General features: G+C 33.5%; 3 protein-coding genes across 3 annotated transcripts; 1 reads left to right on the forward strand and 2 right to left on the reverse strand.

Moving 5' to 3' along the window:
• Nucleotides 1-3,023: 3,023 nt before the first annotated feature.
• Nucleotides 3,024-4,434, reverse strand: LOC123659371 (YTH domain-containing protein 1). Its single transcript, XM_045594587.1, has one exon. It carries the CDS (start codon nt 4,417-4,419, stop codon nt 3,082-3,084), a length of 1,338 nt encoding a protein of 445 aa, XP_045450543.1. The 5' UTR covers nt 4,420-4,434; the 3' UTR covers nt 3,024-3,081.
• A 944-nt stretch (nt 4,435-5,378) lies between these two features.
• On the forward strand, nt 5,379-7,902 carry LOC123659580 (ganglioside-induced differentiation-associated protein 1). Its single transcript, XM_045594788.1, has 5 exons — nt 5,379-5,676; nt 5,760-5,952; nt 6,026-6,205; nt 6,289-6,489; nt 6,714-7,902. The coding sequence occupies exons 1-5, from the start codon at nt 5,551-5,553 to the stop codon at nt 7,013-7,015; spliced, it is 1,002 nt and encodes a 333-aa protein (XP_045450744.1). The 5' UTR covers nt 5,379-5,550; the 3' UTR covers nt 7,016-7,902.
• Nucleotides 7,903-20,477: 12,575 nt separating this feature from the next.
• Nucleotides 20,478-21,867, reverse strand: LOC123659952 (acyl-coenzyme A diphosphatase FITM2). Its single transcript, XM_045595109.1, has one exon. The coding sequence runs from the start codon at nt 21,792-21,794 to the stop codon at nt 20,715-20,717; it is 1,080 nt and encodes a 359-aa protein (XP_045451065.1). The 5' UTR covers nt 21,795-21,867; the 3' UTR covers nt 20,478-20,714.
• Nucleotides 21,868-24,352: the final 2,485 nt, after the last annotated feature.

A 24,352-nucleotide genomic window follows, 5' to 3' on the forward strand; every position in this document is an offset into this window, starting at 1 on the left:
CATGTGGTCACATATAAATTTTATCGAGATCTGATAATTACTTTTTGAGTAATCTTTGATAACGCGTAGTTACTTGACAATTTTTCGTCGATCTACATTGTATTACTCGTCGATGAAATTGAAGTCTTTTTTTTCATTTGTGAGCAAACACAATTATTTTTTAAATAAAGTTCATGTTTTTTTAAAACTTTTCTCTTAGTTTATGTTTTCTAGGTGTATCAAAGATTGAATCTTGGTTAACGACTGATTTTAGACTCATCCGGTAGGTCCTAGAACAAAAAAATACAACATTAAAATACGTAGTAGTAAGTAGTAGTATATACGTGATGGTACTCTGCGAAGTCCACGTTTTGTACCGTACATGTCAGCTTTAACAAAATGGTTTGAACAAACCACATTAGATGAGGATGGCTGTCGTTATAGTTCATTTCGGCTCTATCTATATATATCTATTCTATCTATCTCCTATTAAAATATTCGTTGGAAACCTAAAATCATGATATTTAGTAGTAAAATATGAGTAGTTAATTCACAAATTTAAACAGACACAAACGAGTTAAAAATTCATATTGACTTCAATTTAGGTAAAACATAAAAATCACACGATAAAAAAACACAATAATTATGTCCACTTTCAACTTAATTATTTTTCTATGATTGCCTACAATTTATTTACCCGCATTATGGGCTAATGGAAATAAGAATTATTGGTAACACTCCCTCGGTACGTCATTTCGGAGCATGGAAATTATAAGTTCCGAATAACCTGAATATTATTTTGGAATAACAAAAAATATAAAGTTTTGTATGTACTTACGTGTGAAGCGATATTCCTTCAGACTTTTTGTTCACTTTGGTATTGTTTTTGCACCATTTAATTACAAAAGAACAGCATTTTATAGGCAAAGTTACTGTACGAGGCCCCGTGAGATACTAACGAAAATGAGCGTAGTTTGATGCATGTGTGCGTGAGCGCGTGTGTTTACTTGAAGGAGCCGAGTTTTGTGGCTTCAGTTACAACAAAGGCCGCGCATTATCTACCTTTTTTTACTTCATCTATGCTACTGGGCATAGGCTTCTTTCCCCGTGTAGGAGAAGGATCAGAACTTAATCCACCACGCTGCTTCAATGCGGGTTGGCGGATATATTCCCTACTATGAGTAACAATCACTATCAGGTGTATAGTTTGCGTCATGTAAAAAGAACGCTGGCCTTGAAGCTGCGCAGAAGCGATTTATCGGTCTATTTGGTGGTATGGGGTAGGGGGCGGCCGCGTTTATCATGTGTTGCATGCTTGCCGGTGTGCTATTGGTTGCGCAAAATGCGCAAAGGCGATTTACAGTGTTGCCAACTCTTGAAAATACTTTTTCGTGCTGTCCATTTTTTGGAACAGTCTTATTTGGTAAACAAACCACTGTCAATCGTAATTCACGTATTTTCCGCATTTATCACTCACCTTCACAACACATTAGCATATGGACACTTGTAAAACTCCATTTACTATTTATTTCACTAAGAAATAAATATCAATTTATCATTTTAAACACATAAAAACTATTAAGATACGAATATCGAGAGTACAGATAATTAATATTTTTGAATACGACATTTCAATAACTAAAAAATTTGTTATTGCTTTTGTTTAAAAAAAATTGTAATTTTGTAAAGTGATATTATTATACTCATTTAGTCCGCATTATTCGCAATTGTATTTCTAGTATTTTTAATGTACCTACCAATAACCATTATACGAAGCCGCGAGTGAAAGCGTAATTTAAAAAAAAAACAGTAGTACTTTTGTGCGCGAGTATACCCATGCGCAAATGCACTCCCTCCAGTTTCTTTCAGCGTTCTTTTTACATGACGCGAACTATACATGATAACAACCGGGACCGACGGCTTAACATGCTCTCCGAGGCACGGTGTGGAGACCCACAAGGACTGCACAAACACCCAGACCGTGGTAAACACCTGTATGGCCAATACAAATGTTTGTCATTTGCGGGGATCGAACCCACAACTGCCAGCGCACCGGGTACAATCCATGGCTGTGACCGTTGCGCCAACGCGGCAAAACTACTTTATTAAATGTTATTAAGATTAATGAATATACAGTAGCTACCTATCGACTATTGATTGACACTATAAAATTGTACTTCAATAAACCTTCAATTATTAGTGTTAACTTAAGTTAATCAATTTCACTTATCTGTTTTACTTCAATTAGTTTCTAAAAATGTATAAAGCCTACAAATATTATCAACAGATTAGTAATTGTGTAACCAAAGAAAAATATTCTAATATGCAATAAATACCACTAAAGTAACACTCATATTTTTTTACTGTGAGAGCCATTCACAGTTGGTAGTAAAATATGCCATGTTTTTACTAAATATAAAACTTTTTACACCCTAATATTTCTGATTAAATAGTATAAATATATGTAGCTGAGTTTTTAAGCCATGACTGTAGCATACAGAAGTCTGAAAGAGTGAATTCTTATGCTGTTTATCCCCACTTTCTATAGCCATTCAATTTATCAATAATGTTAATAAATTGAGAAAAAAAGGTGAAAAAATGTGAATTACACATGTTTTTGATACAACTACAGAATATTTCAAATTAACATAAATTTATATACATGTCATTATTATCTTTTTACTCAGTCTTCTTATAAAAAATATCACAGATCAACACAGCCCCTGCAAAATAAGACCATTAGATTGGAAGTTCTTATCGTCTGTTCTTACAAAGGACAAACTCAACAACATTCCAGCCTGTAAATGTAAAAAAAAACTATTTTTTTGTTTACTTGATATAAAAATATGTACGCTATCTGTACACGTCCATTGATTTGCTGATTGATAGCACTTTTTACCATGTATCACTTTCACAAAAAACAATATCTTAAAATGTCATTCAATAGAAACATTGATATATTAAAATGTCCACAGTTAAAAACAAAAAAAATGTTCCCAATTTAAAGTTTATCACAACACTCATAAAGGCAATAAAGTTCAAAGTTCATACACAATTATTTATTAGCAATCATAAAACAATACATCGGTGGTAAAAAGACTATTATCGTCGATCTCTGTATGATCTATGTGAATCACGTTCACGACTACGACCACGCGAGCGGTCAGACGTTCGCCACAGAAACTCATCTACAGAACGTTCATATGACCTTTTATCGTACACAAGCACTGACCGAGGATAATCAGCCAAATCATAGTATCTCGGAGGTGGAGGTGGCGGAGGAGGTGGTAAGCCATCATATGTTGCAATAGCACCGCTGAATCCTGGAGGTGGCACGTACGGTAGTGGTGGCAATTGATGGTGCATTGAGCGCATGTACTCTGCTACATAGGCTTCAGCAGCAGCAGAGCCAGTATTAGAATAACTTTCACGGTTTCTTACAAACCAAGAAGGCAAACGGTCCCTCATGTAAGGTGATGGTGACCTTCTTTTAAAAGATGATCCCAAGCGGTTTCTTGGAGACATAAAGGGCTTTCGTCTGCTTCTTGATGAGGAGTTCATACGATTTCTAAAACTGTTTCCTCTAGCTGCTAAGGGTGCTCTGTAAGTTCTATAGCTGCCACCACTTTTTAGGTATCCTTTCTTGGATGCTTCTTTAGATTTTCTTAAAATAGGAGTCATTTCTATTCCCTCATCTTCAGGAAACAGTCTACACAATTCTTCAGCAACTTTAGGCTCAATTTCTTGACCATCTCTACCAATCTTAACTGGTTTTCCTTCATTCCAAGGATTATATAAGTGGAGCGTGCTACTAAAAGACAGCTCTTTTCTGCAAATCCAGTCTACTTTGAAAACTCCATCCAGAACTTTTGCCGAAAGTCCAGGTGGAAGCACCCATGATATTGGAGGGACATCTCTACGAGATTCACTAGCTAGTCTTGCAAAACCAGCAAATTTACCACTCTCTTTTACTGAAAATATTAACAGAACATTTCTTGATTCTCTATAGGCTTGATTTAAGTTTGCTTCATTTTGTGGTAATGTTGACCAAACACCTTTTGCTTTCGATAGTGTTATATTTTCTGCGTTGTTCGATTTTATAAGGAAGAACCGAGTGTCTCTAAATAAGTAATTTAGTTTAGTCATATAGTCATAAGTTTTGATCTTTGTATTACTAGAAGAAACACAACGACGTTTGGTTTGAACGGGAGAATGGCTGTCGGATTTTGTGCGTTTACGATTTGCACGTCTTGCTTTAGATTTGTTACTACTGACTGAACTAATGCTTGGAGTACTTGAATCACTCGATGAAGAACTAGACACCTCACTACGAGTATCGTAATCTTTTACTTCCTCTAATTGTTTTAGCTCTTCTCCAATCTCAGCTTCTACTTCACCAACGCCAAGATTTACAGCGTCAGTGTTATTAGAAACCTCCATTTTCAATATAAAATGTTTACAATTGAACTTCAGTAATAAGATAACATTTCTTTAAAAAAATACTTTAACGATTACCTTAGAATTCTAGATAAAAGTAAAGACTTTCAAATGTTGAAATCGTACTCCAAAATACTTAATAATATATTTGCTAAATAGAACCTACATAAAGCAATATAATCTTTACCATATAGGAAGTATAGGATAGGCACCTACTAGGTATATCGCTTAACGCTTCTTCTCATACATTTATAGATAATGTAAAAAAAATTAACGACCACAGATGACACAAACGACAGAAGGTTAATTTACAAACTTACACTATCCTTTAAAAGTAGATATTTTCCCAATTGTTTTTATAGCAAATAATTTTGTGTTACAAAATTATAATATATATAAGAACTAGGGAAATGAATTATAAATTGAAGTTTACAATTTTATGTGATTGTTAAGTATAAAATAACAAGTTACAATTGAATACTGTGATAATCGGTGTTTAAATCATGTTTTTAATAAATATATTATTGTTTTGTAAACATTTAGTTCCATAAATTATATCTATGTTATAAATAATTATATAATTAAACTAAATATACTTTAAGAAGAAGGAAATGTTGAACGAGTTTCCTTCTTGTTTTATGCTTAGAAATATCCGATTACGAAATTATTCTTTTAATCACTGTAATAACTAATGTGAATAGCACATAGGTAACAATAGTTGTTTAGAAATAAATATGTTGATTATTTTATGAAAATAATTTTAATAAAAATATATTAATCGATATGACACCGACCTTTCAAAATTTAAATGAAATTAGTTAATAAATATTTTACAATAATAAATCTTCAAAATTGTTGATGTATGTACCTATTATATATAAATTGTTTATTTATGTATATAAGTTTAAAAATAGCTATTCAATACCACTATCACCTGATTTAATTTTCTAAATGTTGGCAGCTTGTGTTTTGAATTTACAGTAGTTACGAAAATCAAAAGTTTGTAAAAACTTTTCATGGTTTTTACGTACCTACTTTTTTGTTTGTCATAGTTGAATTATATGTTTGTATTGTGAAGCAAACTTTATATATCATATTATTTTTATATTATTATCATATTTGTTACGTGATATAATGCATTATGTACAGAAATATTTGGATAAACTGCAAATCCCTAAGGCAAACAATACTCCGATAAGTAATGGATGTAAAACAAATATCCTTTTGTACTGTAATTACTACAGTTTCTATTCTCAAAAGGTAAGTAGAACATATAACATATATAACTAATGATTTCTACAATTATTTTTCGAAACAATCTTAATAATCACGTTTACTTGCAGGTTTTAATGGCTCTTTATGAAAAAAATATTGATTTTGAGCCTTTTGTGATAGATATTACTAAAGGAGAACAATACTCTTCTTGGTTCCTTGACATTAATCCTCGCGGCGAAATTCCAGTTCTTAAAGTGAATAAGTCTATTATACCAGATTCTACTCGAATTTTAGATTATTTGGAGCTCTACTTAGAACGAGGTTGCTATTTTGTTTTTCGATTTGAATTGTATTAAATATAAAAATTATCATATTTAAACTTTTTTTCTTTTAGAAACAACACCTCTAATTGAAGTCTCACAGGACAGCAAAGTTTTATTAACAATAACCAAATTTAGAGAACTCATTGAAGCATTGCCGGCTGGCTTGATTACCGTGGGATCATTTTTTCATCCTCATCTCTGTGGAACTCCTAAATTACCATTTATACTACCTGTTAGAGAAGTGCTGAAAAGTAATTAAGTATTGTTTTAAATTAAGAGACAGCTAATGCTGAACTATGTTATTATGGGTCTCCCTAACAATATTTTATTTTAGATGGAGACCTGAGCAATTCAAAAAATCTAAGACGACTAGCAGAAGAACATCCCAAGGCTAAAGATGTGTTATTATATAAAGCTGAAATACAGGATAGAAAAAATGAAATTATTGCCAATGAAGAGGAATATTTAAAAGTATTAAATGTGGTTGATGATGTTATGGAGCAAGTTGAAAAACAGCTTAAAGAGCAAAGTGAAGGTAGTTTAAGTTTTTTGGTTCTAATTTTGTCTTACTATTTTTTTTTGCTAATACAAATTTTATATAATACAGGTAATCAGCAAGGATCAAATTTTTAACAAAGCAATTTTTTTTATGTAAAAATGAAAACTGCAAAGATACAATACCTTGCCTTTGCAGTTTTAGTTTTTGTGTCTCGACTAATTTTTATATTTTGAAAATGATTGCATCTATTAATTTTTCAGATAACTGGCTTTGTTCGGAAAAATTTACCATAGCAGATATAAATTTAGCTGTTCTTCTTCAACGTCTCTGGGAATTGGGGCTTGAAGAGAGATTCTGGGCTAATGGGAAACGGCCAAACATTGAAAATTATTTTTCACGTGTAAAATTACGTGAGTCCTTTAAAAAAACCATACCTAATTTACCAGTTCACTTAAAAATGATTATAACATCGCAGCCACCTCTCTATGTGGGAGCTGCTGGTGCTGTTTCTATTGGGTTTGTTTTTACCTTGGCCTACATTTTCAAAAAACTTATTCGTTAAGAACATTATTACAATTACAAAACCAATACATAAAATTATTATAATTATTTTTATGTATATATTGTAGCTTAGAATCTGAATATAATGACAGAAATATCTATAATTATATGTATTAAAATATCAGCTTCCTATACACTTTTTCATATATACTTCATTTTTACAATTTATATGTTTTATGAGTATAAGAAAAAGCAAATATGAAGGTGAAGATTTCTGTTAAATAATTGCAAAACATTTGAAAAATAAATAAAAAAATTTGCTGTATATAATTGTATAGTAAAATAGTATAGTATTAATTACTGTGGAAATATATTTATTACTTATTTAATAGTCTTTTGTTTTACTTTCAGTATTGTTATCAGTGTTATATTGTTCTTGCAGTATAAAAATGAGTATAATATATTGTTAATTTTTGATTATAATTCTCTTATCTCTGTTAAATATTTGATAAAGTTTAGAAAAAAATATTTTGTTCTCAGACCTAATAAGCAGTTAATGTGTTAATCCAAACTTAGGAGTCTGAAGCTTGAGTTGTTTAAGTCACATCATCACAAACATTTTTGAAATATTTAGTCATAAATACAAAAATTCTTATTAAATATTACATTTCCATATGAAATTCGAACGATAATTTTCGACGTATTCATAAGCTGCGATTAGTGACGTCACACTACCGCACACTTACATAAAACTGAATTTTAATAAAACAATCTTTAAAAAAAAATCCTGAAATATCGCGATAACGAAAGTGATTTATATATGATAAAAAATTCTCAAATCAATCAGTAGGTAATGAAAAAATAACAAATATCGAAAGATTTGAAATGTAAAGCACTGCATTCGATGTGTGTTGTTCTTTGGTATTCTTAATAAAGTTACTCTTTATACTCTTTGTGTTTATAATTCCTTTCATTTCAGTTTAGCCTTTGTTTAAATTTAATTTTCAGTCAAATTATTTTAAATTAATTTAAGCAGTAATTTTATTTTAGCAAGTAAAATGCGCAGGCTGACTAGTATTTGTATGAAAAAAGGTTTTAATGGAACTTCTGCACAAGTAGGTACCGTAGAATAGTTATCATTGATTTACGTATTATAATGATGAGTACCGGGGCGACCGAGCTTAGCTCGGTATTTTTAGTAAATCGTGTTTTTTTTTTTAAACGGTTTTATTTAGCTCACCCCGTTTGTTTTATTTTTTATTATTCTTGGGTCAAATTTAGTAATCCAAATTTCAACCTCTTCCTGTCAACCGATTAATCTGAAATTTTGTATACACTTTGGATTTTGGTGACAATACAATTACGTTTATTCATTATGATTATAAATTCAAGATGGCCGCCGCTACAAAATGGCGGATAATTTATGTTTTAATAATCCCATCAATATGGGTATCAAATGAAAGGGCTCAACAAGCAGAATACAATATACTATAAAAAATTGAAATCCAAGATGGCGGCCGCTACAAAATGGCGGATAACGTAGGTTTTATCGATCCCATCAATATGGGTTTCAAATGAAAGGGCTCAACAAGCAGAATACAATATACTATAAAAAATTGAAATACAAGATGGCGGCCGCTACAAAATGGCGGATAACGTAGGTTTTATCGATCCCATCAATATGGGTATCAAATGAAAGTGCTCAACCAGTATAATCAATGTACTATATAAAATTAAAATCCAAAATGGCGGCCTCTACAAAATGGCGGATAACTTAGGTTTTATCAATCCCATCAACATGGGTATCAAATGAAAGGTCTCAACAAGTAGAATACAATTTATTAACAAAATTGAAATCTAAGCTGGCCGCCGCTACCAAATGTCTGATAACAATTTTTTATCAATCCCACCAATATGGGTATCAAATAAAAGGGCTTGACAAGAAGAATACAGTGCACTATACAACCTCAATATTTAAGATGGGCCTTGCAATAATGAAGCACTAAATGAATTAAACAGAATGCGAAATAAAAACTAAAAACTAGAAAATAAAAATAGGTAAAAAAACTTTTTAAGTTAAACGGTTTTATGTTAAACATACATTGCAATTTCCTCACCGTCTGCGGGCTAACTGCCTATTTTAACGACGAATTAAACGATTCTTCTATCGCACATTAAGTCGATAATTTGTAGACAATTGACGTGCCCCACGGTTTTATTTTAGTCTAGTCTATGCATATGTTTATAATTCCCACGACTGTATCTATTTTTTATTTTTTGGTTTTTAGTACATTTATCTTAAACATTGCAATGTATGTTTAACATAAAACCGTTTAACTTAAAAAGTTTTTTTACCTATTTTTATTTTGATTATCAATAATATGGTAAACGGGGATGAGCGGGAAACTTGAACGCGCGCGGTAATTTTTTCTTGCTTCTATTAAAATTACTTTAAATATAGTTCAGAACAGGTGTATATATTTTTTCATTTAGTTATTAGTTTTGTATTTAGTTTGTTTTTCTTCTATTTTTGGTAAGTGTATGTAAATCTTTATAGAATGAACGAACTTCCGAATCCGGGGGGCGGGAATGATTTTAATTCACAATGTATTCCGCAACCTAGCCATTTCATTACTATAGATTACGATCAAAGCTTCTTGATTACGATGAATCGAGTATTGAAACTGACCACTCTATGACTAAAAAGCCACTTATGAGATCTCGTCTTCATAAAATTTGCAAACATTGTAATAAGAAAGTTAGAAAAAACGCGGGGAACCAAAAAGTTGGTTCTCATTGTTCGGAGTCTGAGAAATCAGATGAGACTAATAAAAATGAAAATAATAAAGATTTTCCCGTTTCGGTACCACAATCACAGCTCCAACCTGATAACACTGTCTCTATAATCCCATATGCAGAAATATAATGAAAACTAGCTGTGCCCGCGGCTTCGCCCACGTTGAAATTAGTGTGTCACAAAGTTTTTCCGGCAAACTTCCAGTGAAACTCTCATCAAAATCGGCTTAGCCGTTCCATAAACTTTCCTCTTGCCAATGGTGGAGCCCTCTCTCGTATGGTGAAACCGCATGAAAATCCGTTCAGTAGATTTTGAAGGAATCGATCACATACACTTTTGGGGACTTTATTTTATAATACACTAACTATTACCCGCGACTAAGTCCGCGTAGTTATGAAGATATGCATTACTATTAAGATGTTTAACGCAAATCATTTTTTTATTTCAGTCACTTGAAATGCTTATCAAACTGAGTAACTTTTTAAAAGGCACAATTTAGTATAATTTAATAGTTATTTTTATAAAACCTTTCTAGACGCCACATTTTTAGTTTTATTTTCAGGCTATATATGTTTCATACAAACTATCAACCCCAATTAAACCCCCTTAGCGGTGGAATATCGTAAAATCCGTTCTTAGTGAACGTCTGCTAACTATAATCTACCTCCCTGCCAAATTTTATCTTTGTCCAACCTGGATGGATAGACCATGCAGCGGTTTTTGAGTTCTCGTGATGAGTGAGTTAGTGACCTTTCTCTTTTATAGATTACGATGCATTATTTGGACACCTCCTCACCATCTATAGAGCATATGTTTTAAATTTCAAGTCTCTTACTTCAAAAACAAAAGACTTTAAGAATCGAGTTTCATAAAATTCGTTCTTAACAGATGTCTACGCCCTATAAGGAACCTACCTGCAAAATTTCAAGTTCGTAGCTGTTATAGTTCCGGAGATTTCGTGATGAGTGAATCAATCTACCATCCCCCGTTTTAACAACAAAAGGGAGTTGCTTTCTAAAGATACATTATTTGGACACCTTCTCACCATCTAAAGAGCGAACATTTTAAATTTCAAGTCTCTTGCTTCAAAAACATGGGACTTTCACACAAACTTCCAACCCCCGTTTTACCCCCTTAAGGGTCGAATTTTGTAAAATCCGTTCCGTCCATGTCCACACCCTATAAGGAGCCTTCCTGTCAAATTTCAAGTTTGTAGGTGTTATAGTTTCGGAGATTTTGTGATGAGTGAGTCAACCTACCATCCCCCGTTTTAACCCCAAAAGGTAGTTTATTTCTAAAGATAAATTATTTGGACACCTTTTCATCATCTATAGAGCATACATTTTAAATTTCAAGTCTCTTACTTCAAAAACATAGGACTTTCATACAAACTTGCACCCCCCATTTTACCCCCTTAGGGGTCGAGTTTCGTAAAATCCGTTCTTAGCGGATGTCTACGTCCTATAAGGAGCCTACCTGCCAAATTTCAAGTTTGTAGGTGTTATAGTTTCGGAGATTCCGTGATGAGTGAGTGACCTTTCGCTTTTATATATATTATAGATTATAGATGACGTGTCTCCATATTTAGTTCATGTTCAAAAAATGACAAAAGGTCTCACTATAGACGGCGCCACGGTTCGATTCAACGGGTACATCGTTCCATAGCTTAATCGGCTAGAGCACACGGTCAGTCGGAGATGCAGATTCGAACCCCGCTGGAATGGTCGATTTTTGATATGATATTAAAAAATTACAAAAGGTGATAACAATGGAGTGATTTTACATCCATTCATTCGGAGATTTTCTCATGAAAAATAAGACGTCGGAGTGCAAAACCGCGTAACTAGCATTGGTCAATACCGTGTATCTGACAAATGTAGCTAATTTAAGTTTTCGCGCGCAATTAACGCAAAATCTTGATTTACTGCCACCACTTTGATGTGAGTATATTTCGACCGATAGAAAGCCAGAAATCGCCAAATAACAATACCGCGTATCTTCGGCCGGCAAGCGTCGATACCGCGTAAGTGATCTGATGACACCGGAAGCGCATTTGTGTAATTTGCGCATTTGTGTAATGTATAGATATAGATATCTATAATCTATATCTATAATATATATAAAAGCGAAAGGTCACTCACTCATCACGAAATCTCCGAAACTATAGCACCTACAAACTTGAAATTTGGCAGGTAGACTCCTTATAGGACGTAGACATCTGTTATGAACGGATTTTACGAAACTCGACCCCTAAGGGGGTAAAACGGGGGTTGCAAGTTTATATGAAAGTCCTATGTTTTTGAAGTAAGAGACTTGAAATTTAAAATGTAAGCTCTATAGATAGTGAAAAGGTGTCTAAATAATGTATCTTTAGAAATCAACTCCTTTTTGAGGTTAAAATGGGGGATCGTAGGTTGACTCACTGATCACGAAATCTCCGAAACTGTAACACCTACAAACTTGAAATTTAGCAGGTAGGCTCCTTATAGGGCGTAAACTACCGCTAATAATGGATTTTACGAAACTCGACCCCTAAGGGGGTAAAACGGGGGTTGGAAGTTTGTATGAAAGTCCTATGTTTTTGAAGTAAGAGACTTGAAATTTAAAATGTATGCTCTATAGATGCTGAGGAAGTGTTCAAATAATACATCGTAATCTATATATAGAAAAGAGAAAGGTCACTGACTCACTCATCACGAGAACTCAAAAACCGCTGGATGGTCCATCCATCCAAGATGGACAAAGATGAAATTTGGCAGGGAGGTAGATTATAGTTAGTAGACGTCCGCTAAGAAAGGATTTTGCGATATTCCACCGCTAAGGGGGATTAATTGGAGTTGATAGTTTGTATGAAACATATACAGCAGCTATAAGTTCGCCTGATAGGTTATTTATACTGGAGCCTGAAAATAAAACTAAATATGTGGTGTATAGAGAGGTTTTATAAAAATAACTATTAAATAACTAGGGGAACACCGGGCAAGATGGGGTAGTTAAGGTTTAAAGCTCCAGAAATCGTAGGGGTTCATGGTTTCATAATCATATTTATTCTTAATCAGGCTTGTAGTTATCAATCTTACATATTAAATTGAAATCAGGAACACAGCACCACAGAATTGTTAATAATATAACAAAATGTAAAATATGACATATCACCCCATCATGCCCGATAGGTCGGGTAAGATGGGGTGGGCCTAATGGGCAAGATGGGGTATAGCCATTCTCTCGACAATTCAGGAGTGCAGAACTCGCAAATGAATGTTGCTTCGGCATCATTATCATCCACTCCTGCGCAGCCATAATTTAACCATTTACCACAAGAAGAATAAGCAATCCAACCTTTCTTGGAGCCGAAATATAACCCTGTAGAATGTAGGCATGGAGTGTTTTCGGTTTCAACATCACTCTTTTCAGAAGACGACTGTCTAATACGTTTCTTTGGATTATATTTCTTTGTGGCTTTAACCTTGAAATGGTTTTGTTACTCTTCCTTTTTCTGTTTTCGCTCCTTTTTTCTCTGTCTGATTTCCTTGTTTTGCTTTTTTAACTTTTCTGTCACATTTTTTTAAAATAAATTCTTCTAACTTAACTCTTAACAACTTCTGTTTATAGGGTGAAGAGGTTATGATAGTAGTTTTACCGCGTTTTTTCGCCACTTTTAATGTCTTTTTGGTCACTAGAAGAGGCAATAGTTGCTTTGGGCTGGCTAATGCACTAAATTAGGCCAATAAGAAAATCTAGGGGAAGGACTCAAATTTAAATATGTGTTAATTTCAGTTGTACTAGTTGTCACAACTGTTGAAGTAGCAGGATCTTTAACAACAACTGCAGTGCTCGTTGCTGTTGTTGTAAGAGGTGCTGCCACAGTATCTACAGTTAAAAAAAAAAACGATTTCTATGTCTAATAAATAATCCATCAAGCCCATCCTCTTCTTCTTCTTTTTGCGAGAATACTGGTACCCAAAGGTACCTTTACATTCTTTTTTGCCTTTTTTACCTTTCATTCCAATGTAGTTTGTGGGACTAAGAAAAATTTTGCAGCTAACATATATCCCATTTCTCGCTTCAAAACAACTTCTATCGCCTTATTCAGTGCTTCCCTTGACCGTTTTCCTCTTCCTGAGTTTATTTTATAAACATATATGACTTTTTTAAAATATAAACCATCCTAAAACAATATGTAAAAAAATATAAATAATCAAAATCGTGTCAGGCAAGATGGGGCATCAGATACCCCATCTTGCCCGTTGATTCGTTTCAACATTAATATTCAAACAAAAAAAATTGAATAATGTTTCATAACAAAACAAGTTATTACCTGTTACTGCAATGTACTGTAGATATGATTAACCGAGGTGCTACTTAAAATTCACTAAATACAAGTTTCATGTACTACGAAACGTATACATAAGAAATTTTAATACGAACAAACGAAATCTACTTTTCGACGATAACTAAAACAAATGAATAGCCACCGTGTTAGTACTCGTGTGACTAAGAGCTGTCGTGGCGGATAGTAGCGAGATGGCAGAGCGAAAGAGATTGATCAATTTAAATCACCTGAAAAGCCTGATGCCCCGTCTTACCCACCACCCCGTCTTGCCCGGTGTTCCCTATAAATTGTGCCTTTGAAAAAGTTACTCAGGGTGATAAGCATTTCAAGTGACTGAAATAAAATAAAGATTGCGTTAAGCATCTTAATAGTAATGCATATATTCATAACCACGCGGACGTAGTCGCGGGCAACAGTTAGTGTATTATAAAACAAAGCCCCCAAAAGCGTATGTGATCGATTCCCTCAAAATCTACTGAACGGATTTTATGCGGTTTCACCAATGGAGAGAGGGCTTCAAAAGGAAGGTTTACGGAATCGCTAAGCCGACTTTGATGAGAGTTTCACTGGAAGTTTGCCGGGAAAACTTTGTGACAAACTGATTTCAACGCGGGCGAAGCCGCGGGCACAGCTAGTGTTTTATATGTGTTCTGTGGATGTACCTATAAAATAAAATAAAATAAAATAAATAGATAAATAATAATAGTAAATAATAGAAATAGATAAATTATAAAGAGATAAATATATATGAAAAAAAAAGAGAAAATCCCTTACCAACAGTAGATATATGGTAACTAGTAAATAAGTGTACATATATGAGAACTAGCAAATAAGTGTAAATATAGACATAGATAATAAAAATAATAATGTTCAGAAATTAGAAAGGAATTATGTGTATACTTCTCCATATAGTATTATGTATTTAGTAAGGAAAAAAAGGAAAAAAAAAACCGTCAGCGTCGGACCACGTCCTAGTTTTACTAGGCAGTCACAGGACTGTCGATCTGTAGTAATAAAGAAAAATCGCCTGTCGTATTATTATAATGCATGCATGATTAACAAAAGGCACGGGTATTTTGAGCCCGTGGATCAAAATTTTTAAATAAAAAAAACATCGAGCAGTAAATGTTCCAATGTCACTGAACTGAAACTTGAAGTCACGGATTCAAGTAGACAGGAACAATTAATTTAAGTTTACCAAATTTTAAATACAAAAGCAAAATCATCTATATGTTAAAAATATTTAAATACGTTAATGAATTTTAACAATTTCCTTGAATAAATATTGGAATATTAATTGTGCAATAAATTAACACGAGTAACAAAAAAAAACCTAAATAGATTTAAAAATATATATACCAATATTTACGTAAGCATATGGGGTTAGGGTTTTTGCTTACTTTCGCTGACAAGGGGGAGGAGGGGGTTAAAAATTACTAAAATTTTGCTTTCGTAATACTTGAATGACCCTAATAACAAAATTAAAAGAAATTGGAAATTGTTTAAAATCAGTCATATAATATGATACTGAATCTATACAAATAATGCAGATGATTTACAGTTATATCGACACTTTGAGCTGACTGAGTTGTATGAAGCTATTGGTGCTTTAAATTCGGACCTGGTTGAAGTTCAGTCGTGGGCAGACACTTTCGGCCTTATCCTCAATTCTCTTAAATCTCAGTGTATAATTTTTGGCAGCAGCAGATTGAGATGCAAAATTAACTGGAATTCAATACCACAGGTTCAGCTATCTAGTGTTGCAATCCCTTATTCTAATAAAGTGAAAAATTTGGGTCTAATAATGGATTGTAACATGACCTGGGTGGCTCATATCAACGAGGTCAGCAAAGGTATGCATCACACTTTCCACTCTCTCAAACGTCTTCAATTCTTTCTTCCTTTTTCAACCAAAATTATGCTTGCGCAATCGCTTCTTCTCCCTATACTTGACTACGCTGATGTGTGCTACTTGGATGCGACTTCGGAGTAACTGAACAAACTAGAGCGTCTTCAAAATCTCGCTATTCGCTTCATTTTTGGTATACGTAAGTATGACCACATATCAAACTTTCCAGCTCAACTTAAATGGCTTCCAATCCGCCTTCGCCGTGATATGCACACCCGGTCATTCCTTTACAGAGTACTCCATGATCCTAATTCTCCGGCATACCTACGATCTCGTTTCCAAATTCTCCCTTCTCCCTCACGTTCTAGGCGGTCTTGCATCACTACGATGCTCGACGTACCGACGAGCAACATCAAATTCCTATGGCACTCTTTTTAACCGACTTCCAAAAAAGGAGGAGGTTCTCAATTCGACTGTATTTTTTTTTTCTTTTTCTTTTTTTTAATGTATGTTACATCAGAACTTTTGACCGGGTAGACCGATTTCGACAAATTTTGTTTTAATCGAAAGGTGGTGTGTGTCAATTGGTCCCATTTAAATTTATTTGAGATCTAACAACTACTTTTCGAGTTATATCTAATAATACGTTTTTACTTGACGCTTTTTTCGTCGACCTACGTTGTATTATACCGCATAACTTTCTACTGGGTGTACCGATTTTGATAATTCTTTTTTTGTTAGAAAGGGGATATCCCTAGTTTGGTATCATGATAAGGAAACCAGGATCTGATGATGGGATCCCAGAGAAATCGAGGGAAACTCTCGAAAAGCCGCATCATATATATATCATGTGGTCACATATAAATTTTATTGAGATCTGATAACTACTTCTTGAGTAATCTTTGATAACGCGTAGTTGCTTGACTATTTATTTTCGTCGATCTACGTTGTATTACTTGTCGATGTAATTGAAGTCGGTTTTTTTTTCGTTTACGAACAAACACAATTATTCGGTATATGGTGCATCGCTCTGGACCAAACTTCCTAAATATATCCAACTTAGTCCTTCTATCTATACCTTTAAAAAAAGCTGAAACAACATCTCCTTGTTCAAAATAATCTGTAAATATGTTGTCATTAATGTTTACTTTTACTGTGTATTGTATAATATGTATCTATTTTATATAAATATATATGTAATATTTATGTGTATATTCTTATATAAGTAGTGGTGTGTATGATAGTATATTATATGTAGTATGTATATTGCATGATGTTATGAATATTATTTAATTAGGTTTTTATTTTCAAGAATCTGTATGATGTCTACATTACTGCACTCTCTTAGCCTGCTATGTAACATTAGTTCTCACTATCACAGGTTGGCTGGAAGAGATCTCTCCTAGAGATCAGTCCACCGTTGCTAACTAAATTTGTATACAAATAACTGTAATTTTTTTAAAGTGCAATAAAGAATATAATAATAAAAAAAAAAATTGGAGTATCTATCTGGTTTGATATATTAAAATAACCTCTTTTTTACTAAATGCATATCGATGTGTAGCCTACCTGGCATTTATTATCCGTTTATGTATATTATATTTATTTGTATTACACATATATAAACTTTTATTATTTAATTTATAAAATATTATTTTATATATATTTAATAAACAAGCATATCCACACGACACCCGCAGTATACGGCGTATTAGACATTAGTTATTTCTCGCAATTTTTAAACGGTTTTATTTAGCTCACCCCGTTTGTTTTATTTTTTATTTATTATTTATTCTTGGGTCAAATTTAGTAATTCAAATTTCACCCTCTTCCTGTCAACCGATTAATCTGAAATTTTGTATACACTTTGGATTTTGGTGACAATACAATTATGTTTATTCATTATCATTATAAATTCAAGATGGCCGCCGCTACAAAATGGCGGATAATTTATGTTTTATTAATCCCATCAATATGGGTATCAAATGAAAGGGCTCAACAAGCAGAATACAATATACTATAAAAAATTGAAATCCAAGATGGCGGCCGCTACAAAATGGCGGATAACGTAGGTTTTATCAATCCCATCAATATGGGTATCAAATGAAAGGGCTCAACCAGTATAATCAATGTACTATATAAAATTAAAATCCAAGATGGCGGCCTCTACAAAATGGCGGATAACTTAGGTTTTATCAATCCCATCAACATGGGTATCAAATGAAAGGTCTCAACAAGTAGAATACAATTTACTATGCAAAATTGAAATCTAAGCTGACCGCCGCTACCAAATGTCTGATAACAATTTTTTATCAATCCCACCAATATGGGTATCAAATAAAAGGGCTTGACAAGAAGAATACAGTGCACTATACAACCTCAATATTTAAGATGGGCCTTGCAATAATGAAGCAGTAAATGAATTAAACAGAATGCGAAATAAAAACTAAAAACTAGAAAATAAAAATAGGTAAAAAAACTTTTTAAGTTAAACGGTTTTATGTTAAACATACATTGCAATGTTTAAGATAAATGTACTAAAAACCAAAAAATAATAAAATAGATACAGTCGTGGGAATTATAAACATATGCATAGACTAGACTAAAATAAAACCGTGGGGCACGTCAATTGTCTACAAATTATCGACTTAATGTGCGATAGAAGAATCGTTTAATTCGTCGTTAAAATAGGCAGTTGGCCCGCAGACGGTGAGGAAATTACTTACTATTTTCTTGCTCATGGAAATTTCAATAGTTATACACTCCATGTAAATAAAAGAGATGTTTCAACTAGTTTATCGTTGGACATTCACACTGCCGGCTGGCGAGGAATCGTTTCACTGCTCGTAGTTTGTCTTTAATCGACAAAACATATGATAAAAGTACTACTCGCTCACCACTATGAAACCCTAAAACTCGCTTATAATCGAGCTTGCTAGCTTGTTTCCACATTCTAGCCCTACTTATCACACGTCCATCTTTGTCGGTTGAACAACTGCCTAATTATAGTGTAACATTACAAAACAAACATTTTAATCAACGATTGTAGACAATTGACGTGCCCCACGGTTTTATTTTAGTCTAGTCTATGCATATGTTTTTGATTCCCACGACTGTATCTATTTTATTATTTTTTGGTTTTTAGTACATTTATCTTAAACATTGCAATGTATGTTTAACATAAAACCGTTTAACTTAAAAAGTTTTTTTACCTATTTTTATTAAATTCAAATTAATTTGGCATTTCTAAAAGAACGCTCTAGAAAGATCTCAGAGCGCATGATCGAGAATTTTGTCAAGGGCTAGCGAGCAAAACGTAATTTGGTTTTTTAAAAAATAAAATTGTGAATAACGAATATATATTGTTTAAGCGCTAAACTGTAACTAAAATATATATTGTTGAATCACTAAAGACACGGCACAGATACCAAAATAACATTTTTTACAATTTTTCTGTCTGTTTGTTCCGGCTAATCTCTGATACGGCTGGACCGATTTTGACGGGACTTTTGCTGGCAGATAGCTTATGTAATAAGGAGTAACACAGGCTACTTTTATTTTAGAAATTTATTTATTTTTTAACTGCGAACGAATCAATAATTATTTTTAAATTCCACGCAAACGAAGTCACAGGCACAGCTACTACTTATTTCTACAAAGATGTGGTGCTGTACCTGTGTTAAGGAAACAATATATTTATCTTTAGTTTTATTTTTGGGCTAAGATCTAGACTAGGTAAAACCAAATTAGAAAAACCGAATTATGGAGTTTTTGGGTGTGGAGGGTGGAGGGTGTAGGGGAATCTATACAAGGTAACACTGTCACACCTCAAAACCCCATGGTTATGGAGATATCCCTGGTTAAAGTTTTGAGGTTAGAAGAAGAATTTAAAGCTATTATAATACCTTTGAGCTCGTACTGTTTGCATTGTGTGACAAATCGACACTTTTAAACAAAATAACGCGTCAGACAATATTCTAATAAAATTAGTAACATTGCGTGCTAGAATATAGGTTTAGAAATTCGAAAAATACCCAAAACCGAATCGGAGCACCCCACTGTCCACGTGGTCTTGGTCTGTCCTACCCCTAGTGTTTTTTTTGTGCCGCGGAGGCGCGGAGGGAGGGCAGCCCTCGCCCGCCGTGCGAAAGCGCGCGAACGAATGCGTAGAGGAGTGGCTGAGCCTTCGCTGCGGAACGGAGCATGAGTGAGCGTGCTTTCGCACGCAAGGGCGGAAGGGCTGCACTTCCCGCAGCGCCGGAGCCAAGCGTTCCTCTAACTTTCGAAATTCTTCTTCTAACCTCAAAACTTTAACCATGGATATCTCCATAACTATGGGGTTCTGAGGTGTGACAGTGGTACCAGGGGTAGCGTTCCCCACCCTCCCCCCCCCTTCCCCCCACGGTCCCGAAATTCGGTTTTACCTAATCTAAAGCTTTACCTATTTTTGGAATGTAGATAATTTTTTTTTTTTTTTATATAAGGATTAATTGAATAATTTTAATGAATGGTGTCTATGTATGTAAAAAATTAGACTCTTAAAGTTATATTTTATCCACTTTATTTATTTACAGAATAAACTTAACAATAAGAAAAGAGAAATAGACCAAATTTTCACCAAAGCCAAATTTGTACAACCACCAAAACAAACCTATATTACATATTATATTAAGGATATTCATTTTTGTTAGCCTGTTTAAACCCTATCTCATCCAATTATTCTTATGTTGTACACAATATAATGCTATATAAAAAGGATAATTCATTAAAAAAAATTGATACTATTTTGTGTCCTCAGAATCTTCTTGTCCTTTATTTATGGGCATTCCCATAAAGTGTTTGCCATTATTAATAAGTGATCTTCGCCTTTGTGGTATACTTGAAGAACTTGTTTTCTCTAAATTATATTTAAAAATTCCTTGTCCTGGTAAGTTTGGAAATAGATTAGGTATTGTATACCATACTCTATAAGTAACAAACCATGTAAGTATTGCTATAATGCCACTGATAAATTTCTCAACCATAATATGATAGTACAATATTGTTGAAACTAACATTACATCCCATAACAACTGGAGTAGAGCAATTCCTATTAGGAATGCTCTTACGTACGGTGTAAATTTTTCATAAGAAGTTTTTAAAATGTCTAATTCATCTGTGTTCATATTTTTCAGTGGATTAGAACTAGGAGACTTGTCGTTTAAGCTTCGAAAGTATCTCTCTTCGCGTATATAATCCTTTATTCTCTCCCATCCATTTATGGCTCTTGCTTCTTCTATTAAAACTAAACTTGAATAAATTAATATAAAACAATGTCCTGATATGTCAAATCCATTCCAAAAATGTCCATTTTTTAAACAAGCAACTTTATCGTCATAACGATTTGAATTACAGCGGCCATACTTTGTTTCTATCATATTAAATATAGTTGTCCATGTATACCAAAATATGGTAGCAATAAAAAGTCGTAATAAGTGTGCCGTAAAGATGAGCTTCCTTTTGCCGCAGCAGGTAGTATAGGACGTCAAGAAAACGTACGGCACTGTTAGAAATAAGGTCCAGAACCATCCAAGTTTTACAAAATACTGGTTAAACATATTATCACTTCTTGAGAAATATGATTTTGGAAACGTGAGGACGTCGGCTATAAGAGATAATAAAAAGAGAGCTCCTAAATAAATGGCTATTTTTAAACTCGTGTCAAAGAATAACACTTTCTTACAAATGTGCACAATCATAAGTATTAGAACTTCTACGACAGACGATGCTTCTCGAATGGGTTTGGTGCCTTTTGAATCCTGCGCTTCATTTTGATACTTAAAATTATTTCGACTACTTTTAAAATTTCCTCTGCTTGTCATGATTTTGAAGTACTTTTTACATGAAATATTACACTAATCGCCATAAGATTAGAAGATCTATTTCGTTATGACAAATCTGACAGATCACAGATGAAGTAATATACATAAAATCATAGATAAATATAGACGCAATAATTATTAATTAGATAAAAAAAAAACTTAATCTTAAAAAAAAAAGCTACAAAATCATTGTGAATATTTCTAAATTACTCCTTCTTTCGACATTTGCAATTTTGTTCTGTATTATTTTATTAACAAGATTTCAGTTAGTTGAAAATCAAATCCCACCAAAAACATTTTCATGTAAAATGTTGCCAAGACGAGATCATATGGCTCGCACTGTCAAAAAGTTATCAGATCTCATGTAGAACCAAGCTTCTAACTCTACACGCCCTAACTCTGCAAACCCTAACTTTACAAACTCTACACCTTAGTCAAAATATGTGGCTTGGCCGTTTCGCTACCGTCACGTGGGCGTAAGGTGAAAAATTTATTCACTGTTTATTACGTTTCTGTTATACAATAGTTCTATTAAAGAAAAAATAAAAAGAAGAAGAATAATTGATATACATATAATAAAAAATAATAAAAAATATACATATATATAAATGAGACAGGAAAGTCGTCATCTACAACATCGGCAGCCGGTAGTAACGAAACGGCCAAGCCACATATTTTGACTAAGGTGTAGAGTTTGTAAAGTTAGGGTTTGCAGAGTTAGGGCGTGTAGAGTTAGAAGCTTGGTTCTACATGAGATCTGATAACTTTTTGACAGTGCGAGCCATATGATCTCGTCTTGGCAACATTTTACATGAAAATGTTTTTGGTGGGATTTCACTTCTTTTTGTAAGTTGCTTATGAAAATATTATAGCTGCATTTTAGCTCCGACACATTTTATACCATAAATATCACCCAATCTTCACAATATTCGGTTTAAGCACGCTGTTTTTGATTTTATGTAGAACTGATATGCAAACGGTGACCTCCGCCAAAACTTAAATAGCAAAATTACAAAATGTAAATTTTCGACATAAACTAATAACCGATTTTTATTTTTTATATATTTTATTATTATTATTAATAACAAGGAGTCCCTATATCAATTTTCAGACCTCTATCATCAAAATTTGCGGAAGTCTCATACAAACTTCCATTTCCTAGTTTAAGGGGTTGGGGGGTAAAAGTTCCAAGTTTTAGAATTTTTTTGTTGTTTGTGTACTAATACTAGCTTACATACCAAATTTCAGCTTTCTGGGACTTCAGGAAGTACTCTATGAATTTTGATGATCATCAGTGAGTGACGAAATCGGGGTTTTTTAGGTATCAATAAAATCTAAAGTATAAGAGCTATGCAATTGAAACTTTATATGTTTAATAAGTCCGCTATTGTCATCATATCCCCAGAATTTTGTTTATCTGGTATAATCCAAACCCAAGTTATGAGGGTTCAAAAAAACGACGAAGCGCTTCGAGAAAAGATAGGTAGTGCTTTTCGTTTTTTTTTTTTTTTTTTTTGTTTCGTCTTGGCGGGGGCACTACCGTGCCCCCAGATTTTGTTGGCGTACCCAGATTTCATACGAACTTGTGAGGGTAATCCCATCACATGGTACTCCATGATGTTGTTGTCCATATCCTTTGGCCACTGTTTGAATAGAATTTATGTAAAATTAAGACAAAATGTGCACTAAATTTATTAGTTTTGTAACATATATAATGTTAATAATTTGTTATGGTTTCGTATTGCTCTTTTTTTTCTGCTAGGCGGTTGTCGTTTACTAGCGTGGTCCGCGTGACGTGGTTTGCCTCTTGCGTAAATGATTGTATAGGTGGGGATCACGAGAGTAGGATTTTGTTCACCACTATATAAGCGATCGTAGCGAGTGGTTCTTCCTTTTCCTCGTCTTCAGCCACGAAGCGGTCACGGACGGCACGGCTGCTTTTGAGTGTGACCACGTGGCGTGGCGAACGAAAAAAAAACTGACTTCAATTACATCGACAAGTAGTACAGCGTAGGTACACGGAAAAATAGTCAAGTGAATACGCATTATCAATGATTACTCCAAAAATTATCATTCTATCTCCCTCTTATAAAATAATTGAAAAATACTTCAGCGCACAAATGGGTTCGAAAATTTTTGTATGGAGCCTGGCATATCTAGCCGCCGTCATCTTGATTTTTTTTTTAAATTTTCGAGCACGATAAAAGTGGTATATTTGGATAGAGGATACTTATACAAACAAAAATTTTTACTAACATGGTATCCTAAAGTGTTACGTTTCCGAGATATTTGGAAGTAAAGATCGCCATTTTTGTCCAAAGGCGATAATTGAAAATCGAGTTATTTACGTGTGTATACCTGGGAACTAAAATTTGAAGACAATGGAATGCATAACCCAAGATAGATGTGACATTTAAAAAAAGAATCACTATAAAAAATATAATAAATGAATTTAAGTCGTTTTATCTGAACATCATCTAAGTGTTTGTAACAAACCGCTTTTGCGTCTCGATCGCCTTCTTTACGTACGCATTTACACCAAATTAAAAGATACCTAC

Source organism: Melitaea cinxia, chromosome 14, assembly GCF_905220565.1.
Source record: "Melitaea cinxia chromosome 14, ilMelCinx1.1, whole genome shotgun sequence".
Lineage (NCBI taxonomy): Eukaryota > Metazoa > Arthropoda > Insecta > Lepidoptera > Nymphalidae > Melitaea > Melitaea cinxia.